Source organism: Podarcis pityusensis (assembly GCF_964106645.2).
Source record: "Podarcis pityusensis genome assembly, chromosome: 13".
Taxonomy (NCBI): Eukaryota; Metazoa; Chordata; class Lepidosauria; order Squamata; family Lacertidae; genus Podarcis; species Podarcis pityusensis.
The window spans coordinates 11235585-11258112 of NC_138038.1; the positions used below are offsets into that span (position 1 = coordinate 11235585).

General features: G+C 45.1%; 1 protein-coding gene across 1 annotated transcript in view; it reads left to right on the top strand.

The window, feature by feature from the left end:
• Window positions 1-10308, top strand: part of TANC2 (tetratricopeptide repeat, ankyrin repeat and coiled-coil containing 2) — a 192730-nt gene extending 182422 nt beyond the window's left edge. The window contains exons 27-28 of the mRNA XM_080976441.1: window positions 390-490; window positions 2069-10308. Of these exons, the coding sequence (XP_080832567.1) occupies window positions 390-490; window positions 2069-4013 (2046 nt within the window). The 3' untranslated portion in view covers window positions 4014-10308. The remainder of the gene's footprint in view (window positions 1-389; window positions 491-2068) is intronic.
• Window positions 10309-22528: the final 12220 nt, after the last annotated feature.

Consider the following 22528-nt stretch of genomic DNA (forward strand, 5'->3'; position numbering starts at 1 on the left):
AATGTAAAGGTCTATGCCGCACTTTTAGATTAGCGGTGCAGGGAGAAGATCAACAATAAGTACATACACTAAAGAAGACCTGTCAAATTGACAGAATCCTATATCCAGCAAGGTTTCCAGGGCAGACACAGTGACAGCAGACCGATTGAAGAGACACACAAGGAATGAAGTGAGTCCTTATAGGCCCAGCCTGGGAGTGGATAACCTCGTAACTTCACAAAACAGGGTTGGATCTCTCGATACCAGCTGTCTGTGACATGACGTCAGTGTTGGAAAATACCAAGTCCACATATAAAAATATTTCCATGTCATATTATTATTTTTTCTTCCCAAATTCTCTGTGTGTGTATATATTCAATGACTTATCTACGCACCTATTGTGATGGCAGGATTTTGGAATGGCGGAGGAATTTGCTACTAAAGCACTGGAGCTGAAACCGAAATCTTATGAAGCTTACTATGCAAGAGCAAGGGCCAAACGCAGCAGCAGGTGAGAGGAGAGCCAGAGAGAAATGAAAGGTTCTATTCTCCTGAGGTTTGGGTGTGACACATTCCAAAAACGCCCCCATTCCACACAAATGAATCGACAGCAAGGGATTGCCCAAGGGAGACTATAATTCTAACCCTCAGAAATACCAGGTTAAGAAACTCGCCCTCTTCCATTAAGCTGAGCACCTTCCACAGTTCCAAATATAGTAATTCTGTAAGTTGGACCATAGTGTCTTCAGAGCATTCTGTCAGTGCTAGATTTATTCACATCACTGAAGCATGCAGCAGCTGAGCTTCTGGAGGGCATGTTTGGGGGTTAACTAGTGATTGCTCTGCTCTGTGCTCGAAATTAGTTGTTGCTGTGGGATGAAAGCGGTGGGATCCAGTTGTATCTCATCTGTGTTTTGGTTGGTGCTTAAAGGGGCCTGGCTTATCTGCTGCAGGTGGGATCACATTTCAGAATCCTGAACTGACTGGAGAGCTTTGCCTTTCAGCCACTGCTAGCCTCTTTGCTCAGCTCATGGAGTAGGGTACCTGCTGTGACTGTTTGGAGCTTTGTTTTGTTCCAGAGTTTCTTTTGTACCTACCCATTTGATCATCACGGCTGAGCTGGAGGCCCTGCAGTTCAACCTCTCAGCTCAAGGAGGACCCACTGAAGTGGCAATAAACCCTCGTCTGGGTCTCTCACTGCTATAATTAAACTTCCATTCCAGAAACAGAGCTCTATGAATTGAGCCACAATTTCCCTTCTTTTACGCATTCATATTCGGCTCCCCACTGCTTGCAATAAATTGGCAACCAATTTCCTTTCTGGGACTCTCCCACATTTCTTCACTCAAGGTCCATTATACCACTTAAAAAAAGAAAAGAAAAGGCCTTCCCTTGCCATACCATGCGTGCCTCCTAGCATCAGCAGTCAGGGGAGGTCAAAGTTTTGGGGCTTGGGGAAATTGTTGTGTTTTAAAAACCAAACAATAAAACGAAATGCGTGAAGGGCGTAGAGGATATTCTCTACCAATCGCAATCACATTCGAGTAGATGACTGTTTTGTTGAAAAGCTACCAGTGTCCCTGTAAATGACAACCCACCTCCCCCCAAACTCCCCACCCTTCTGTTCCTCAAAAGATAGCCAAAGGCATTGTGGGCTTGTGTCAGGCACTCTCTCCCTTCCTTGTTCCCTTCATTCCCAAGAGAACAATTCTCAGAGCAGAATGCATTGGCTGCAGGAAGGCCAGAGCTTGCCACTTGCCCGGAGCATTGTAAGGGCTTAAGCTCAGACCTTAAATAGTTGGAGGGGCACAGCTAAACCTACCCTGCATACCATAAAGTTGCCTTCCTTGTTCCCTTCATTTCCAAGAGAGCAATCTTGGGAAAACTGGCTTGTGTCCTCTGCTGTGGAAATGGAAGAAACAGCCAAAGGCTGAAGAATCTGGTTCTTACAGGACTCGGAACATCCTCCCCACCATGGCTAGCAATGCTTTTCTTCGCAAGAAACTTGTTGCTTAAGTCTTCCCAAATCCGTTCCGATCCAGAGTAACTTTGGTTCTTCTTTTTTTGTCCCCTCTCTTGGGTCGAGCAGGCAGTTTTCAGCAGCACTGGAGGACCTGAACGAGGCCATCAAGCTCTGTCCGAACAACCGTGAGATCCAGCGGCTGCTGATGAGGGTGGAGGAAGAGTGCAGACAGACGCAGGCGCAACTACAGCAAGAGCCTCTTGCGGCATCTGAACCTGAAACGCAGCACGAAGAGTTGTATGCAGTGCAGGACATCTTGGAAGAGGAGTACCTTGAGCAAGATGTAGAAGAAAACATTTCTGTTGGCTTGCAGACGGAGTCACGGCCGAGCCAAACTCTGCCCATCATCCAGAGCCCACCTTCTTCACCTGCCCACCGAGACTCTGCCTACATCTCCAGCTCACCACTTAGCTCACATCAGGTGTTTGACTTCAGGTCAAATAGTTCTGTGGGGTCACCAACAAGGCAAGGGTACCAGCCCACCTCCCCAGCACTCTCCCCAACGCACCAGAACTCCCATTATAGGCCAAGCCCAGCACACACATCTCCTGCTCACCAAGCTTCGTCTTACCGCTTTAGCCCACCTCCAGTAGGTAGCCAAGGAAAAGAGTATCAAAGCCCACCTCCTTCTCCCCTTCGTAGAGGCCCTCAGTACCGAGCCAGCCCTCCAGCAGATAGCATGAGTGTCTACAGGGCTCAGTCCGGCTCACCCGTACGATATCAGCAGGAACCCAGCATCAGTCAACTTCCCAGTCGGCCAAAGTCTCCACTCTCCAAAATGACACAGAGGTCCTTCCAGATGCTTCCGCTGCCTGTTGCAGTCCCCCAGCAAGGGCTCAGGTTGCAGCCTGCCAAGGCACAGATTGTCAGAAGCAACCAGCCAAGTTCGGCCGTGCACTGCAGTACTGTGATCCCAACGGGCACTTACGGCCAGGTGGCCCATTCAGTGACCAGCAAATACCAGTCGGCATCGACGGAAATGGCTGCTGGCCAAAACCGGCTGGTCTACCAGAGCTCCATTGGGGGGATAGTGGGGGATGGGCGGCCCATGCAGCACGTTCAGGCCAGTCTCAGCGCAGGGGCCATCTGCCAGCATGGAGGGCTGGCGAAAGAGGATCTTCCACAAAGGCCTTCCTCTGCCTATCGCGGTGGGATGAGATATAACCAGACCCCACAGATCGGGCGCAGCCAGTCAGCTTCCTATTACCCAGTCTGTCATACAAAGCTCGATCTCGAACGTTCCTCCCTTCCCACTAGCCAGCTTGGTTCACCAGATATCTCTCACTTGATACGAAGGCCCATGGCAGTAAACCCCAATGAAATAAAACCTCACCCCCCGACCCCAAGGCCTCTGCTTCATTCTCAAAGTGTTGGCCTCCGATTTTCCCCTTCCAGCAATAGCATCTCATCCACTCCCAATCTGAACCCCCCCTTCCGCCCTTCTGCTTCTATTCAGCAGATGGAGATCCCCCTTAAGCCAGCCTATGACAGGTCATGCGATGAGCTTTCCCCAGTGTCTCCAACGCAGGGCGGTTACCCCAGCGAGCCTGCCCGCTCCAGGACCACGCCTTTCATGGGAATCATTGATAAAACGGCCCGGACTCAGCAGTATCCCCACCTGCACCAACAGAACCGAACCTGGGCTGTGTCTTCAGTGGATACTGTCATAAGCCCCACGTCCCCAGGAAACCTCCCCCAGCCAGAAGCGTTCAGCCCGCCTTCCTCAATCAGCAGCATTGCCTTTTATAACAAAACCAACAATGCACAGAATGGCCACTTGCTGGAAGACGACTATTACAGCCCACATGGGATATTGGCCAATGGCTCCCGAGGAGACCTCCTAGAGAGAGTTAGCCAAACCTCTTCGTATCCCGATGTTAAGGTGGCCAGGACACTGCCTGTTGCACAGGCGTATCAGGACAACCTCTATAGGCAACTCTCCAGAGACTCCAGGCAAGGACAGACATCCCCTATCAAACCAAAGAGACCATTTGTGGAGTCTAATGTGTGAAACGGACGTGTCTTGGAGTAAGAGCCTTGTTTTCAGCACACTTTTCCCGGCTGAATTCCCACATTACACTGCTGTTTTTCTTCCTCCCTTTTTGAATTTTTCATTCACCTAGCAGGCCACCAACTAGGGTTTTTTTTCTGTGTGATGATGAGGCAGTCCAAGACATGCTCCAAACCCTTTGCTGCACACAGCTGACCTCAGATAAAGCCAGCACTGTACATGTCTTCAGCTGTCAATTCGGCAATGTTAGTACACGGTGTTGGGGCTGACCTAGAAGGAATCGCTCGAGAGAGGTAACCAGCTCTTTGAAAAAACAAAATGCGAATTTCAAAATTCAGATTGGTTTGAATATAGGCTTTGAAACACTTACTAAATTTTCCTCCAGAGTACTGAGCCCTTTTGACTTGGAAATTGCAGTCTTTCAGTCAGCGCAGTGCTGTCCACATTGTTTTGTTGTGTCCAAAGAGCTTGTTGACCTGCACAGAATGGGGCTTTTATTTTGTTCGTAATACGGTGAGGAGCTATGCATAAAACCCATCCTGCTTTATCTGGTGTGATAGGCTTGAACATTAGTATTAAGGGTTCATGGTTGTGAATTTTTCAAAATCCTTTCCAGCCAATCTGTTGGTATGGACTTCCACGGGTAACATTGCTTTGAAAGGCATGTTCGGAATGATACTGTTTTGATTTCCTCTGAGGCAGTTGAACAAATATTCAGGGAGAAATCAAGGTTCTCTCCACTTCAGCCAATCAGTGGGCGGCTACCTCGGTCTGTATATCGGACTTCCTGTCCATTATCAGTGGGCTTGTCCTCCTAATGGAACAGCACCTTACCGATTCACACTCCAGGTATTGTTCCCAAATCAAGAAAGCTCATTATAAACTGTGAGGTGTCCTATCATTTGAAAGCGTGATGGGGGGAACTGAGAAAGAGAAGCAGAATTTGTACAGGCACTCCCATGGTGACGGTTAATGCCCTCCCCCTAGAAGTCAGTATTAGTACACTCGTAGCAATGCTTCCTGAGTTAGAGACCCATTGAGCCATCTCGGCATTCCTTTTCCGGCTGACACTTAGAGTGAAGCACTTTCTTCCACTCTTCTTCTCTGGTTGTGGGGCGCTGCGACTTGGGTCATTTAGACCAATACGATACTGATGTTTGAGGAATATGCTCTTAAGTGTTAGAAGCTGGAGCTGTTTTTCCAGGCCAAATTCAGAAGGCAGAACTGGGTGGGAGAAGATCAGATCTTGACAAAAAATGATGGCGAGGAGTTCTGAGGGCAATTAAAGGTAATTCCTGAGTAGCAAGGGCTTTTCAGATTCATGCCGCTGTAGGTAATCCGTGAATGTATGCAGGTGCTCAAAAGGTCATCAGAGGTACAGTGAAATGGCAGGGACACAAAGGAATGCAAAATCACACCTTGCCCTTTCTTCATTTTGGCTGGACAAAGGATAAAGCTGGCTTCCTGTTAATTAAGCAGGGTTATTTTCCTCCATGCTATGATTGCACCAGCCGTGGATGGCTAGTCTTTTGTCCCAGCTGAAACGGAGTTCCTCATTTCTGTTATCAGGATGTGCAAAACGATACAATGATTTCTGAAACATAAACCAGGTATATACATACCCTTTGCTTCCTATGATTTACTTTCAGTACTTGGCTTCTTTCTGAAGTCCGTTTGCTGTCCTCAGGAGTCCCTCTCTATAAATAGAAAAGTGATTAGAAAAGGCTTGCACCTTCAGGTGAGGTTGGCGGGTTCCATACCTGGAAGTGTTACTGACAATATGTTTATGCTCTGAATTCCAGTTCAGAGACACAAAAGAGTAACAGTTTCAGGAAATATTTTCATTCTCAGAACGAGTAGTCCTTGTTTGAGTGCGAAGGGGATGTTTTCAAGGGTTTGTTTCACTTTGGTTTTTACTTTGATCTTTCCTTAGGACTCTTTTTGTACATCTTTTTCCAGCTCTTAACTGTTGTATTCCAGAACCTGCAGTAATAGAAAACACTTAGCATAATTTCTTCTGCTGCTATGGGGCTTGCCAAGGTGTACTGGTGCCCAGCAAGCCCAGAAATTGGCAGCTACATTTATTGGGAATATGCTTTTCCGCTGTTTCAACTTGCATGTTGAAAGGGACAGTGTTCCCTCTTGTGAGTGTGTGTATGAGAGAGGGGGGAGGGAGCTTTCGTACATAACCCAAGATATAAAGAAGGTGCAAATTTGCTTTCCTTTATTTTGGCGATGGATAAAGCTGCTTCCTGCTTTCCCCACACATTACTTTTGTTGTCCTGGGGAAGTAAAAAAGGGTTGATAACCTCCCCCCTGCACTTGCTGTATGTAGGGAATCATCCTTATGATTTTAGTGTTGTCTTAGACATTTTTTTCTGCTTTATAAAGACAGATTACTTTAAACTCTTAAAAACTGGAAGACACACCACCAAACAAGAATATGTTTGCATGTGTTTATCGGTGATTTTTCTTTCCTTAAGAGATTTGTGGCAACTACTTTGGAACTGCTTGTATCATGCAGAAGATAGAACCCATTTTACTGCAGCGGACAGTGGAAGGTCAAATTAATCGTTTCCATTGTTTGCCTTTTGGGCTACAATAAAAGATCCTCGCACCAAATTGTTTGGTATGGCTGGAGTGCACTGAGGCATTAACCTGCTGTCTTTCCCGATAAAGCAAGTAGAGAAACGCAACCAAATTTAGCTGTCTCCACCATGCGGGAGGCGGGGGAACAATGTTGCTGTCATGCCGATCCGATCACCTTTGCAGTTCCAACATACGAATCTTCTTGATGGCATAATGCTTTAGTTCTTGAATCTGGTTGCTTTGCTCTGCTCTTCACTGCCATGGGGTTCCCAGTACCATATCTGTTTACATTTAGTGTTTAGTGAAAGAAATGGCATGCACATCCAAAACGAGGTTTTAATACTTCCACTGGGCAGGGTTTCCCCCTCTTCTTCTCTCTCTCTCTCTCTCTCTCTCTCCCCCCCCCCCCCCCGGTACTGTGTTGTGATTTCACAGGATTTTTGCACTGATGGGTTTGTCACCTGCTCTCTTTGTAAATGGGGGGGGTGCACTTTACAGTTTCATTTGTCACTATGATAAATGCTGGTTATTTAAGTGTGATCAGTGTCTTCATTAGAAATAAGACAGAACAGCTCTCGTCTTTCAGTGTATTAAAACAGAAGCAATGACTCAAAATATATAGCACAAGTATTAGCTGTTGTACATAAGCATCAAAAGGTGAAGTACTTTTTTCAATATAAAGAGAAACATTTGCTGTGACTTATCGAACTGATCTCCTAGCAATTCTCTTTAGGAGCACCTGAGGCTTAATTGTGACTGCTTTTAGTTACCAGGTAACACACATCTCAGCTGAAATAGGAGCCGTTTTTTGTCTTAGAAGTTGGCAGGAGGCAGTTCCTTCTGTTTTTGCTCTTGGCTTAGACCTCGGTTGCTCATTGTGTCCTCTCCTGAAATACAATGTGATAGAGCACAAAGTAATTTCTTTCGCTGTCCTTTCTGCAATTCAAATGCCTTTCCAAGTGAGGCTTTTTCTACTCAGGAAAGTGTGATAGAATGGCTAACACTCACCCACCCATCCTGAAGGCTCCCAGATGCTTTTTCTTTTTTTTAAGGGCCATGTAAAAATAACTGCACCTGTCTCCCTCTCTAAGCTGGAGTTTTAGAACTCTCTTTACCCGCACAAACACACCAAATAGTCCAGTGGCATTTCTGCTTTGAATGTATGCCTGCGTATGCCACCAACTTCATTGTCATTTTAACACTGCAGAAAGCTTCTAGGCTCAGTGGAAGGCTTATTCTAGAGCTAGAATCTAGATGCAGGTTTATGGTGCATGTTTTACGGCTCTTGAAGCACTACCAGTTGCTTCTTTCTGAGGACCAAGGTAGCCCTGTCCTTAATTGCGTGAATGCAGTGAAGAAGCACTTTCTTGTTTGTTGTGTTAGTAGCTGCCATATCTGAGCGGCCTCAGAACCATAGGGACCAGGAGAGGGAGTTCCACTTTACTCACCGTGGTCCCAGCAACAAATTCTAGAAAGCTGCCAATGGATTCTTTCTTTAAAATGTAAAGAGCACCTTCTGGACTTGGGCACACTTAAGAGACTTCTCTCCACCCTCTGCCACGGTCTCAAGGTTTCGCAGGCTTCACTATGGCTGCTATTTACATACCAAAAAAAATATGTGTGCTGTACTTTAATTGCATTCAAGCAATTAACTTGACCCTGGTTTGAGTCTGCCTCCTGGGGTCTCGCCACTTGGGTGCCTATAAACTGATGCTGGCACCTGGAAATTTGAAACAGGGTGAAATTCAACACTAGGCCTACTCAGAATAGGCTCGCTGAAATTAAAGAACATGACTCTATTAGGTCTTTTCATTTCAGAGGGTCTACTCTTGAGTAAAAGTTGGCTGAATTCCACCCAACAAGTCTGAGCTGGCTCTTTAAAATAGGATGGGAGTCTGAATACATTGCAAGGTCTGCTTTGCTCCAGGGAAAGAGAGCTATCAGCTTGGAACATGGCTCTACTGCTAGCTGTAAGAAATGTACTTAGAGGTAAAGAGTTTATTTGAGAGTGGCTGAAAATGTGCCTGTTGTTGCAGTTTCAAAGAGGCAGAGGCTGTCCACATATGCAGAACGTTTGAGAAGGAGAACATTTCCTTTCAGATACTAAGCCTGAAGGCTGTTTTTCTTTTATTACATAGCATTAGACTGCGGAGAAAGGGGGGAGGGCGAAGCCTGCACATATTTTGAAAGCCCAAGTCACTGGCCTGGCCTTTTGCAGCAGTTAACAAAATTGCTACCGTTCCAGATCCACACAGAAAGTCATCTAGTAAAAACCAAAGTGCCAGCTTCTCCACGCCTTACATAAAGCAACGAACATCACTGCGTGCCTAGAAATTATTCTCCTTCTCTGCTTAAGGTGGCCCCTTGCAAACTCTTGGGTGGCAGGTGACATCTCTCCCCATTTCCCTCTTCTTAAATACGCTGGGAGTCCCAGGGCCTTCATCTACCGGAATTCAGCTTATAAAAAGGGCTTAGAAGGGGACGAAAAATAATGTACCTCCTTTGACATGTTAGATGCCTTCACTAATGTATGGTTGCTGTGGAAAGCGAAGGAAGAACTTGGGGTACAAGCACAAAGGGGTGGAAAACCTGAACTGCTCCCCCCCCCCCGAATTACTTGAACTCAATTGCTGGATGATTTTTCTCCCCTAACAAAAACATATTAAGGGCTGAAATTACATAGCAGGCTATTGCGTTTGCAGTTCTTGATTATAATCCACCTGCTATACCAGACTCAGCCCCTCCTGGCAAATAAAACCCTGTAATCTTTCTTGACAATTCCTTGGGATCTTCTCCACAGAACTGCTTTCCCCACAGAAAGGGGCTGCTTCAGAGTCGAGAGGCTACTGGGAAAACGGAACAAGGTTTTTGCACTTTTACGCTTGCTTAGAAAGGGAGAGAGAGAGATGATGCTTTTTTTTCCTGGCTGCCATCACACTGAGTCCGTGAGCAAGGTGGGGCAGTTCAGCTCTGTTCTGCCTGGACATGCACCAGACCCTGAGTCCATTTCCTAGGAGTACCCACTGTTATTTACCGATACTGACATTTCCACAGAGTGCAAGGCACTGATCTGTATAGGTCCAGGGTTTGGGGTATTTTTGGAGGGGATGAATGTTTTGCACCAGTTCAAACGTGTTTCCCATTCCGATGGTGTTCTTTCATTTTGCATTTTCTTCCCTATGAGCATTGCAGCATTTTGCCTGCCTTGTCTGCCTCTGTACAGTAACACAGCACTCCTTTGTATTAAAGAAAAAAAAACCTTTAAGGTTTGCCATCCTTCAAGACACTTGCTGGGAAGACACTGAGTTCTTTTTCCTTTTAGCTTTTCTATAATTCCGATGTAAAGGATTTTCTCTGTACAGTATAATAATATTCAATTGCATGTTCTGTTCTCTTACTGATATATTGAATCACCAACACAGTTGTGATCTTTTGCAGCAGGGCAGCCGCACAAACCCCTGCGCTCAGCTAAGACTCTTGGCCACTCCTGTATAAAAGGAAAGAAATGTGTTTCTTTCCCTTCACTGTACTTGCTTGAGCAGAGTTTTATTGTCTGTACATGTGAGCTGTCAGATAGACGTGGAAAAAGTTCAAAAAGAATGCATTCTCCCCTGCCCCTCCCTAATGTATACAGATTGTAACCTGTACAATGAACTGTATGTATGAAAAAAAATGTACTTATTTATAAATGGTTAACACTTGGAAATATTGGGTTGACTACTGTGTTCAGCATGTCTGCTTCAAATATCTAGCTGGTGGAATGGGGGGGACGGGACACATGGTTTCCAGGCGCAGCTAATTTGCCAGTTTTAGTTTACACCTTGACTTACGAGTTGATAACACAGCATGTATCTTGGCTCCTTGCAAACTACACTTCTCGGCTTCATCATCTCCCATTTCAAATACTTATACCATTGGCAATTTGTGCTCAAGGGAGCAGTTGGCAATACATGATTTGTTTTCTGATTGTGAGTTTTTATGTAGCCAGGGGGCTTCAGTTTCCATTGGTAGAAGAGGCACAGTTTGTTTAAGCTAGTCTTACAGACACCTCTGGTTGTTGGCTCTCCGTGTTGGAGTCGTAGAGTTGGAAAGGACCCTGAGGATCATCTAATCCACGGGTGTCAAACACAAGGCCCGCGGGCCGAATCCGGCCTGCCAGAGCTCGTCATGTGGCCCGTGTAGCCGCCATCGGTCGCCAGCCTTCACCTTTTATTCTCCCTTTTTTTTTTGACACAAGAAAGCCGCCTCTTCAGCGCATGCGCGGCAGCCTACAAGCCAGAGAATGTCTGCCCTCTAGTGGCGCCGGCCGTTCTACACAGGAAACCTCCACTTTACATGCATTCAGGAAACCTCCACTTGTTTTTATATTCAGCGCATGCCATCCTGTGATGTGACATATCCAACGGCTGCCTGAACCCTTCTCTCCTGTACTGTAACTCCTACAGATACAACCGGCCCTTTGAGGGTGACCAAACTGCTGATGCGGCCCCCGATGAATTTGAGTTTGACACCCCTGATCTAGTCCATACACACACACCCACCGCAGTGCTGGAATATGCAGCTGTCCTGTATGGGGATCGAAGTTGTGACCTTGGCATTATCTGCACAACACTCTTAACAAACTGAGCTATCCAGTATCTAGATAAGAATCTCATACACATACAAATGAAAACCATTTTACCTTTGTGTTTGGGAGGCAGCTAAAGAAAGGAACTTTGACGGAAAAACTTTGAAGTAGAGATGTATTGTAATTAAATGAGGGGTTGCATCTTGATGGATAGGATTTTCGACCTCGCTGTGGAAGTTTAGTCACTGCATTTGTGCTAACACATCATCTTCCCAGGATCTGAGGTAATCTCTAGTCCTGGTCTTCAGTAGAATCTGGATTTGTGCAGCACTGATTAGCTAGCCCTTGCATAAGTCACAAACCTGCATGCATACCACTGTTGCGGCAGAGCTGAGAAATATCTGCACTGAAACTTTTAGTGCTGTAAAAACCTGAATGGTTGAATATGCAAATACTGAAAGAATACAAGAGCAAGGGTAAAGCACAGGTGGGGTAATGAGCCACAAGAAGCAATCACATGTTCAAATTGGAGGTTGTATGTGTGTCTTTACAGGAGCAAAGCCAAAGTGAAGCTGAGATCACCCCACAGCAAAATGAACCTCACATCTGTTCCTGCTTACAGGTACGGCCATACAGAGGATGACTGCTATGTCAGACAGGATTACAGTAATCATAGTTGCCGTAGGGTGGAGATTGTAGAGAGATTTGTCTCTGGAGGCGCACTACAGACACACAGTCAGATGCACCCACTCTTCAAACCTGGTCTGAACCCATGCTCTAGATCAGACATAGGCAAACTTGGCCCTCCAGATGTTTTGGGACTACAACTCCCATCATCCCTGACCACTGGTCCTGTTAGCTAGGGATGATGGGAGTTGTAGTTCCAAAACCATCTGGAGGGCCGAGTTTGCCTACGCCTGCTTTAGCTGCATTGCAGTATATAGTTAACATGCCAGACTATGTTCTTAAGCATTTTTGATATGCTTGGCGACTTGTGAAATTCAGACTGTAAGTACTATGCAGCCTAGTTTTTTGTATGTTTGGAAGCAAGACCCATTTAGTTCAGTGAAGCATTCTTCTAAGTAAACATTAGGAGTGCATCCTTATGTAATCCCAACCACTGCCTACATCTTGCTGCAAATACTGACTGAAATCAAACTCGTCCACCAAACACAAAATATATGGCCGATACAAAAACAAGTTAGCCTGTGCTGAGACAACATTTAGGTTAATGCATTTGTTACAGGGACTGGATTGTTTTTATTTTCATTCTATTACACAATCTTCCAATGGAGAATTTGTGGTGCTTGCAAAGCAAGGTAGCATCTTAACCAATTTCAGTGAGTTTCCAGAAAAATGAATATATATGTGTGTGTGATGCAGATACTTGGCATTTTCAAGCACCTTTCAAATACCCAGAGCAAAATCATCCTCAAAGTGGCCCTGCAAAAGTTGGTCAATAGTATGCCCTTATTACAACTGATGTATTGAAACTCAAGTCAGTAACCTGCAAAGCAAAGAAGTCCATTACATAAGAGACTGAAATGAAACTTAAATGTCCTATCGAACATTGGTTTTTCAAATCTTATAAATGGGTATCTTTTCTCTGCCCAAAGCAAATGAAGATTTATTGATTTATAGCAATTTGAACCATTGGAAGACTAAAAGGAATTCCACCACCACCAAAGGCTCCCAGAATAGTTCATTTTCTGCATGCAATTGCCAATATCAGAGGAAAGGCCTCACATCAAAATCCTTGAAAGATGATGGATTGTCAGATTCTGGATTTCTATAAAAACTTGGTGAAATAAGGGAGGTTAGATTTTTAAGTCAAATCTCTACCGATGGAGGAAGAGGAGACAATTGCAAAAGCAACACTGTTGACTCTGTCTTCCCACATGCTGTATTTGGTCATTGCTATGAAAAGAAATGGAGAAACTATAAAGTCTTACTTAAAGGCCCTTATTATTGGGGGCGTCAGAATTCTCTCAAGTATCATTTTGAAACTGATATGCAAGGTAACATTCTTTTAAATAAGGTAACTTGCTGCCTTCCCAAAACCCAACAACTTTTGGATCCCATCCAAGCTGGGATCAAGCCCAGAAATCTCTTGTCCATCAGCCATTGATTATTTTTTGCCCATTGCAGCAAAAGCCTGAGTGTGAAGAAAAGCAACTTCGGGGGTGGGGGATGGGAATGGGGGCTCAATTGTCACCATGGCTTGTAGCCACAGGTAGCAGGGCACAATCCCCATTTGCACTAGGTATTCTGACGACACCCTCCTCTACACAGTTTTGGAATGGGAGCGCTGCTCACAATGCTGTATTTTGAGGGGCCAGTGAACATATCTGTACAAAAACAAGATGTACTGTGGTTGTGCAATGGTGAAATAAGGATTGCTTACCTGTGTGCATGCTGCAACACAAATCACACTGTCAGCACCGCCTGCTGGCTCTGCTGTTGCTCCTGGGTCAAGATGCAGCTCTCAGCTATTCCAAAGGCGACCTACCAGGAGGGGAACCAAGATATTGACAAGGATGCTCTTGACAGAAAGAACTGTAGGTTCCCTTTAAAAAGTGTTTGCAAAGGGAGCGTGTTAAAATTCGCATGGGTTCTGCAAATGTTGACATGTCAAATATTTTCTATTATACTTTTGTCACGGCCACAGTCCCACCCCACCCCTTCGCCCCTTCCCCTAAAATGATACTGGAAATATGAGCCACTGCTGATACTGAGTCTTACCCTTGGGGAAACTCAGACCACCCCGCCTGGAGAAATTTGGTGAAATTGTCGCCTCCCCAAATTTCTCTGCCCACAAATAGGATGGAGAATTGTAAGAGGTGCACAGCTCTACATTGCTGGGCAAGGCAGAGAAAGAGCTGCAATATGGAGAAGAAATGGGATAAAAAAACACTGGTTGTTTTTATGTGTGCCCAAATTCGCCTCTTCATTCTTATGCTACGAAGATTCCTTTCCCAAGTCTGATGATCTTTAGAGAAACTGTTTAGCAGCTTTGGAACTTGTGTTGCAGGTTGCCTGTGCTCCTCTTGCATCAATAGCTCTCAAGTCTGCATTTGTAGAAACCCGGGGGTGTTTCAGCAAGGGCTGAGGTGGTTTTGCAGCAGAGATAGGCAAGCTCCCTGCAGACTGAATTGAAATTAGCTTCCTGGGGGCAAAAGCTCATCTGTACTGAGAGAGTCCTCTGCCAGCTTTGTAATGCTTTGTGTGTGGCCGTTAATTGGTACTGGGCACATATACCATATTGTAATCCCCCACCCCCACCCAATATTCTCAATTTAGCTAGAAGTGAAATAAAAATGACTGTCCTACATGGTACTTAACACTGTGCAATATTATCCTGCAGTGCCCACCCCATGGCAGGATCCTGGCTTCCTCTTTGAAGCCAGAGCAATTTGCTCTTCGTCGTCGTCCCCCCCCCCCCCAATGATGAGCACAATTTTGTAATTTCATAACTTCGTAATTGCACTCATAAAAATTAATGAGAGTTTGCTTGGGTTGAGATGAAAGCCCCTCTCCCTGAAGTGGGGCATAAGATGCAAAGAGGAAGCCTATAATTAAAGGAACCCGTGGCTTTGAAAGGCTTCCGTTGAGCATTTCCAGTCCACACTGGGCAGGCTAGTGCTGCAATAGTGTTTCATGGCCAAAAATACTGCCCAGAATTGGTTCAAGAAAAAGGCAACAGCATAGCTCAGCAACTGGGTGGCAACAAGAAAAATCTGTGTTCAATTCCAGACTAAACAGCTAGTTTGGCTTTGCCTGCCTTGCACTCACCCCAACAGCATCATCCATGGCAGGCAGCTGATTGGAAAATTTGCTCCAAATCTTCAAACACACAAACAGTACATTTCCGAGCACAATTCAAAGTGTTGGGGCTGAACTTGAAAGCCCGAAATGGCTTTGGTCCTGTATACCTGAAGGAGCGTCTCCACCCCTAGTGTTTATCCCGAATACTGAGGTCCAGCTCCGAGGGCCTTCTGGCGGTTACCTCCCTGCGAGAAGTGAGGTTACAGGGAGCCAAGCAGAGGGCCTTCTTGGTGGTGACACCTGCCCTGTGAAACCCCCCCCCCCAACAGATGTCAAGGAGATGAGTAACTAAATAATCCTTAGAAGACATCTGAAAGCAGCCCTGTATAGGGAAGCCTTTTAAGGTTTAATGTTTTATTATGTTTTTATATATGTTGGAAGCTGCCCAGAGTGGCTGGGACAACCTAGTTAGATGAGCAGGGTACAAATAAATTATTATTATTATTATTATTATTATTATTATTATTATTATTAGAAACAAAAGAGGGCATTAAATCTAGATGGGAGATAATAGTTCCTTGAAAACATTTTGTGTTATTAAGTGAATTGGCCTAAACAGAGAAAGTTGTCAGCAAACAGCAAGTTGCTTGGTCTGGTCAGGTGGTCTCGGCATGTATAGAGCAATCAGCAAAAATTTCATTAATGGTTAAAATTAATGACTTTCTGCACACATTGACTCTGCATGTGCAGGATCTCATTCAACATTCTCAGCCAGAGTAAAACAAATGAAATGGGGTTTGGTTCATAAGGCAACTGAGCATTATGAGCTTGTCAAATACATAGAATGAACAAGGTACATCTATATTGTATTAAATCAGTCTGAGTTTAATTAAATGGCTAAAGGCTATACTAAGTGACCTTTACTACGTAAAAGCATAAGACCCCTATTGGATTGGACTAAAGGTCCATTTAAGCCAATATTCTGCTCCCACTGTAGCCAACAAGATGCTTCTGAGAAGCCAACAAGCAGGAAATCAACACAATATTGTATTTATTTAATTTGTTAGTCGTTTTAACTTGGCCAGGGCAACCCAGAGCATCTTACAACCAACCACCAAACAAACAACCCCACACAGATACAGTAAAACCAAGTGGGGGGGGATACATTAAACACACCCAACCCAGTTCTAAAAGGCCACATATAGTTAAAGGCCAAAGGCCTGGTTATCTAGGAATGTTTTTGCCTGGCACCTAAAGATATACAGTGATACCTCAGGTTACAGATGCTTCAGGTTACGCGTTTTCAGGTTGCGGACTGCGGGAAACCCGGAAGTACGGGAAAGGGTTACTTCCGGGTTTTGCCGCTTGCGCATGCGCAGAAGCACCAAATTGCATCATGCGCAGATGCGGCGCTGCAAGTTATCAATGCTGCGAGTTGCGGACGTGCCTCCTTCACAGATTACGTCTGCAACCAGAGGTTCCACTGTATAAGGAAGTTGCAAGGCAAGCATTCCGGGGAGAGCTGTCCACAAACAGAATAGTCCTTTCCCAGCAACCAGACAGGAGGTATAATATAACTGCTATGGCTAGTAGCTATTGATAACCTTATCCTCCATGAATCTGTCTAATCCCCTCACTTTAACAACCTATTTCTTGCTTCTACTGACACGGAATTTTGGATTTAAACCAAAATCAGAAAGAGACATCTCTGTAATTAGATGTAGATAAACACTGAAAAACATGAAAATAATGTTTTATTAAGCAGCGCAACATCCAGATCCCATGCCTCCCCATAACTCATTTTACTTGTAACCCTTTCTTTAAGAAATCAGGATGACTCCCAACCTCAGGGAGGTTCATTAAACTTTCTTGAGGCAGCAGCCCTGTTCTAAGCATTACTGAGGAAGAACTAGATCAGGCATAGGCAAATTCAGCCCTCCAGATGTTTTGGGACTACAACTCCCATCATCCCTAGCTAACAGGACCAGTGGTCAGGAATGATGGGAATTGTAGTCTGAAAAACATCTGGAGGGCAAAATTTGCCTATGCCTGAACTATATGTAGGGCCTCAATAGCCAGTAATTCACTCCCCCAGCCCCACATCCTCACACCCCCCCCCATCAAGAGCAATCCCAGAAGTTATTGCTAGAAGTGTGTGGGGGGGTGTTGACCCCAAAGTCCAGCGCAGAAATGGAGAGACCAGAAATCTTACTTGTGTGTATCCTTCCTGCAACTTTCCTGCTCTTAATGGGGCTGAGTCTCTACTGCTGCACTTTTATATTATGTATTGAAAACTGCATGGCTGGGGAAAATGATGATGAAGAAGAAGAGTTTGGATTTGATATCCCTCTTTATCACTACCCAAAGGAGTCTCAAAGCGGCTAACATTCTCCTTTCCCTTCCTCCCCCACAACAAACACTCTGTGAGGTGAGTGGGGCTGAGAGACTTCAGAGAAGTGTGACTAGCCCAAGGTCACCCAGCAGCTGCATGTGGAGGAGCGGAGACGCGAACCCGGTTCACCAGATTACGAGTCTACCACTCTTAACCACTACACCACACTGGCTCTCAGACTTCTGTGATACTTAAGGTTCTCCCAAAAGAAACAGTGTGGCTTGGTTCACTTTTCTGACAATTGTGTATGGCAGACGCTGTCTCCCTGGTTCACTCGCCGTTCCCTGGACAGTCCCTGAGGCAGAGTGCTCAGTCATAGATGATGCATTGACTACAAGAGTCACCACATCAAGAAAGAAAGAAAGAACCCCTACCTCCCAAATGCAGATCTTGGTGAATCACGTAAACCTGATGTATGTCGTACACACTCTGCAAGATTGCTTTTTAAAAAATCATTTGGGTGAGGGAGTCTCATGGAACACGGTTTACAGCTCAAGTGCTCTTGGTTCACCGAAAAATTACAAGCAACTTTTTGTGTGAAAGACACACCTACTTCAGAATCCATGAGGAAAAACTGGTCATTGCCTTCCAAAGGCCTTCCTTCCACCCATTTTTCTTACTTGTTTATGTCATTTGACCACTAGGTGTCAGGGAAGGCTCACAAAATTGGATTAAAGTTCTTCAGATTTGGTGGCATTAAAACTTTACAGTTGTGGGAGGCCTAGATTCACCAAAAAAATGCAAGATACGCGGGTGGTTTGTGTGCGAGGAGGATGATTAGAAGCTAGACAGTTGGGATTAGATAAGCCAAACATATCAGACATGTTCTTTATGCATCAAAACGCAAAGTTCCTATGAAAAACCACTAAAATACAATGATAAACATGGATTCCAGGCACACAAAACCTGCTTGCAGCTATCGCCTCTCAGGTCAGCTACATCAACTCTTAGATCAGCTATGCAGCCAATGTCCATATACTCTTAAATAGCAACATTTCAAATTAAAATTGCCATACACATTTCAGCCAAACAGTCCTTTTCAACTAGTAGTTTACATCTATTTTAAACAGTCGCGATTGTAGACCCAATTAAAGGAGATCCATTTCACACCTGGAATACCTATATAAAAAGATGTGTCTCTTTCAAGAGTTGCCTTAACAACTTACTTATGCATTTTAGGACATCAGCCCTTACAGCCAGGTGACTTAAAAAATAATAATACTGATGAGCTAAAATACACGGTCATTAGTTTTTTGTGCAGTTTATTTAAAATGTTTATAACTTGTCTTTCTGCCTACCAGCAGGCCTGCAAAGAGGCTGACAATGTGAAAGTTAACACATAATAAACATATGGTCCTTTTTTAAAGGCCAGTGATAACTGTTGAAGGCTTGGGGAGTGAGGGACTGAAGGAAAACATTCACTCCCCAGCCTCCAGATTTTATTGGACTCCCAACTCCCATCAGTGCAGCCAGTGCAACAACATCTGGACTATGGGGTCCCCCACCCCTGCCTTAGATGTTGCCTCTGAGGCTGTTGCACAGACTAAATGTATAAATTTAGTTAGCTTGTTCGCTCCCTGTCTTGGGTTGCTAGGAACTGTGCTCCGTGCAATTCAGTTCCTATCTGCAATACAGTGGATGCTCTGGTTGCAAATGTGATCCGTGTGGGAGGCACATTCGCAACCCGCAGTGCCGCGTCGGCGCACGCGCAGGTCGCGATTCGGTGCTTCTGCGCATGCGCAAAGAGCGATTCAGTGTTTCTGCGCATGCGCAAGCACCAAAACCTGGAAATAACCCATTCCGGTACTTCTGGGTTCAGCACAGTGCGCAACCTGAAAAGGTGCGACCTGAAGCGTCTGTAAACCGAGGTATGACTGTATACATATTTATGTTATTAAAATATTTCCATCCCGCTTTTCCATTCAAAAACCCACAAGGCAATTAACAAAATTCTTTAAAATACATAATGCCAGTGTTTAAATGGAAGAGGCAGCTCCCTTTCCCCATTGCTACCAAAGGCTTTTGACTTGGCTGTACGTTGCGCCTACCCTTTTCTTACTACAATTCTGCAGGGTAAAATCTGCCAGCTTCTAAGCTGACAACAGAAGAACTTGCCATTCTTAAGAGATTCTGCACTCCCTCCTCTACTGAAAGGACACTGCACTAGGCTTGGTGCGCTGCTTGCTTGCTTCAGTCCGTGTTATGTTCTGCTGTCAAAATCCACTTGACACATGAGAGGAAATGCAAGAGGATGGAAAGCAAGAATTATCAAAGAGAAAGCCAAGCCATCACTTGGCAGATGCTGCGAGTTACATGGTTCTCCAGGCTGGGCTTGCTTGTGTGGATTTAGGCTCGGCAGACCCAGGCCATGCAAGCTGCTGCTTCTCTTTCAAGCCCGCAAATCAACAGCATGGAAATGCTTGCTGCTTAAAATCAGACCCAGCACCCGTTTCATCACATATTCTTCGAGCGGAGCAAGGCACAGAGCGCCCTGACAGTTGTTATTTCGGATGACAGCAATTTTGGCACAAGAAATCTTTCAAGCAGAAAAAAAGCATTAGGAAGTAATATTTTGGCTTTCAGGTCTGAAATAGCCATTTTGATCCTTTGCTGCAAACACTGTGGTAATCCTTTTCATTTTTAAAAAAGGTGTAGACATAAACATGCTGATCCAGTAAAGGTAAAGGGACCCCTGACCATTAAGTCCAGTCGTGGCCGACTCTGGGGTTGCGGCGCTCATCTCGCTTTATTGGCCGAGGGAGCTGGCGTACAGCTTCCGGGTCATGTGGCCAGCATGACGAAGCCGCTTCTGGCGAACCAGAGCAGCGCACGGAAAAACTGTTTACCTTCCCGCTGGAGCGGTACCTATTTATCTACTTGCACTTTGACGTGCTTTCAAACTGCTAGGTTGGCAGGAGCAGGGACCGAGCAACGGGAGCTCACCCCGTAGCGGGGATTCAAACCACCAACCTTCTGATCGGCAAGTCCTAGGCTCTGTGGTTTAACCCACAGCGCCACCTGCCAGTAGGGAGCATCTTATGGGGCTGGCTGACTGGGTAGCCTCAAGCCTTGCTTTGCGTATCCTTAGCCAGGACTAGGACAATGTTAACATTTTCCAATTCACTTTAGTATGTCCCCAGTTCCCTTCTGACTGCGCATGCTGCTGAGACCCTCTTCAAAAAGCTGTAATGACACCTATCAGCTCTTCAATGATGTGTATAGAATGGGAGAGGTTGGATTTAGCTACCTTCCTGACACAATTACTGCTTTTTGAAGACGTATTCATGGTGCAGCTACATGTGTTTTTTCAAAGGCCGTCTCCCGTGGAGGATGGGAATAGGTTTTGTGTTCTGTCACAGCCTCCCTGGGTAGATATGGGGCACAATATTTGGAAGCTATCATGAAATCTGTCCTTTTGAATATCTCTCCTACAAGGTGTTTGTTTAGTTTCTTTGCCTGCGTTTTTTGCATTTGTGCTCACAGGTTCTCTGCAACTGTACCAGCTGGGTGTTGTATGTGATTTATCTTGATTTCAAGCTGAACATTGTAATTTTGTAATTAGGGCCCCCCCCCCTAATATCCTAGCGGTTGCAGCTGAGATATGTGCATGTATGTACGTCACAATCATTCTTGTTTGTTTTTTTAAGAAAATGGACCGCAAAAAGTTACATGGACAATCTAAAATGGCCCACAGCAGATTGTTTCACAGACTTAACAGCAAAACAACAGATACCTGCATTGCATCTTGTAATGTGTATGGGTTGCTCGTGCGTAAGTTGCCGCCTTTCCAGGCTTTGTTGCCTTGCTAAACCTTTCAGTCTGGGCAGCCCTTCACTTCGTGGCTGCCTCAGTCGCTAGCAGAATCCGTCAGTGGGCGTTTCTTAAATCTTTTCCAACATAAAAGTTGTTTGACACCCAGTCTCCTCCTACTCTCTCTGTGCGGAAGTCTTCTGCGCAGGGTGGGCGTGGGTAGCGGGGGACCCGTGCTCTCCCCGCTGGTGTCCGGTGAAGAGTCCTGGAGCCCTCTCGCCGATTCCCCCATCAGCCCCTCTTTATCCCTGGTGTTGCGCTGATTTGCTTCCCCATCTGCGGAGCTGCCTCTCTCCCTGCTGGGCCCTTCTCCAGCATCATTTGAGAGCCTTCCCTCCGCTTCTAGCTCCGATGTCAGTTCCCTGACACATCTCTACAATTCTATGATTCTGTTCTGTGATTCTATGGCCTGGAAGGCTGAAATGTAAGGCATTTATTTATTTTTCATTTGAGAAAGAGAATAACTCCCAAGAGAGGAGAACATGTTTTACTGACCCATTTGAAACAATATGATTACAGTGGTACCTCGGGTTACAGACGCTTCGGGTTACAGACGCTTCAGGTTACAGACTCCGCTAACCCAGAAATAGTACCTTGGGTTAAGAACTTTGCTTCAGGATGAGAACAGAAATCGTGCTCCGGCGGCGCAGCAGTAGCGGGAGGCCCCATTAGCTAAAGTGGTGCTTCAGGTTAAGAACAGTTTCAGGTTAAGAACGGACCTCCAGAACGAATTAAGTTCTTAACCCGAGGTACCACTGTATTAGTATGGATAATGATAACAATCTTCTTCCCCAAACAGAAGTTCATGAAGAACTGAGATATATTAGTGGGATATGAGCAGAAGAACCATTAGAGACAGAGGATTCGGCAACATTCAGACAATTATATCGTTATAATTGTGTTATAAATATGCAACACTAGATGAGTTTGATCCTTGGGCAATCCGATTTTCCATTATGAGCTTTAGAATGCGTTTTCCTGTAACACTTTTTAAGATGTCTAGATCCAGCCAGAGTTACTGGGGACAGAGTTTAAAGAACCACAGTATACTACAAAGCTACACCTTATCACACTGTGGCACACATTCTTAAAATTGGCAAACTTTCCTGTATTACCCATGCGGTAGGTTAGCTGCCTGTATTCACCCATTGTCTTAAACTCAGCCAACCTTACTAATGGACTCTTTTTAGTCTTCAACACCTAATCAACGCTAATGGGTAGCATCTGGCTTCCAGTGTAGTTCATTGCTGCAAGCGTTACATAAAAGCCACCCAGTTTCTTTCTGTTGAGCAGCTCGCATGTTGGGAGGGGGGCGGTTCTTTCGAATCTTTTTATATTATTATTATTTCATTTCTTTTTAATCTATCCCTAATGAGCAGCCTGCACATAGCT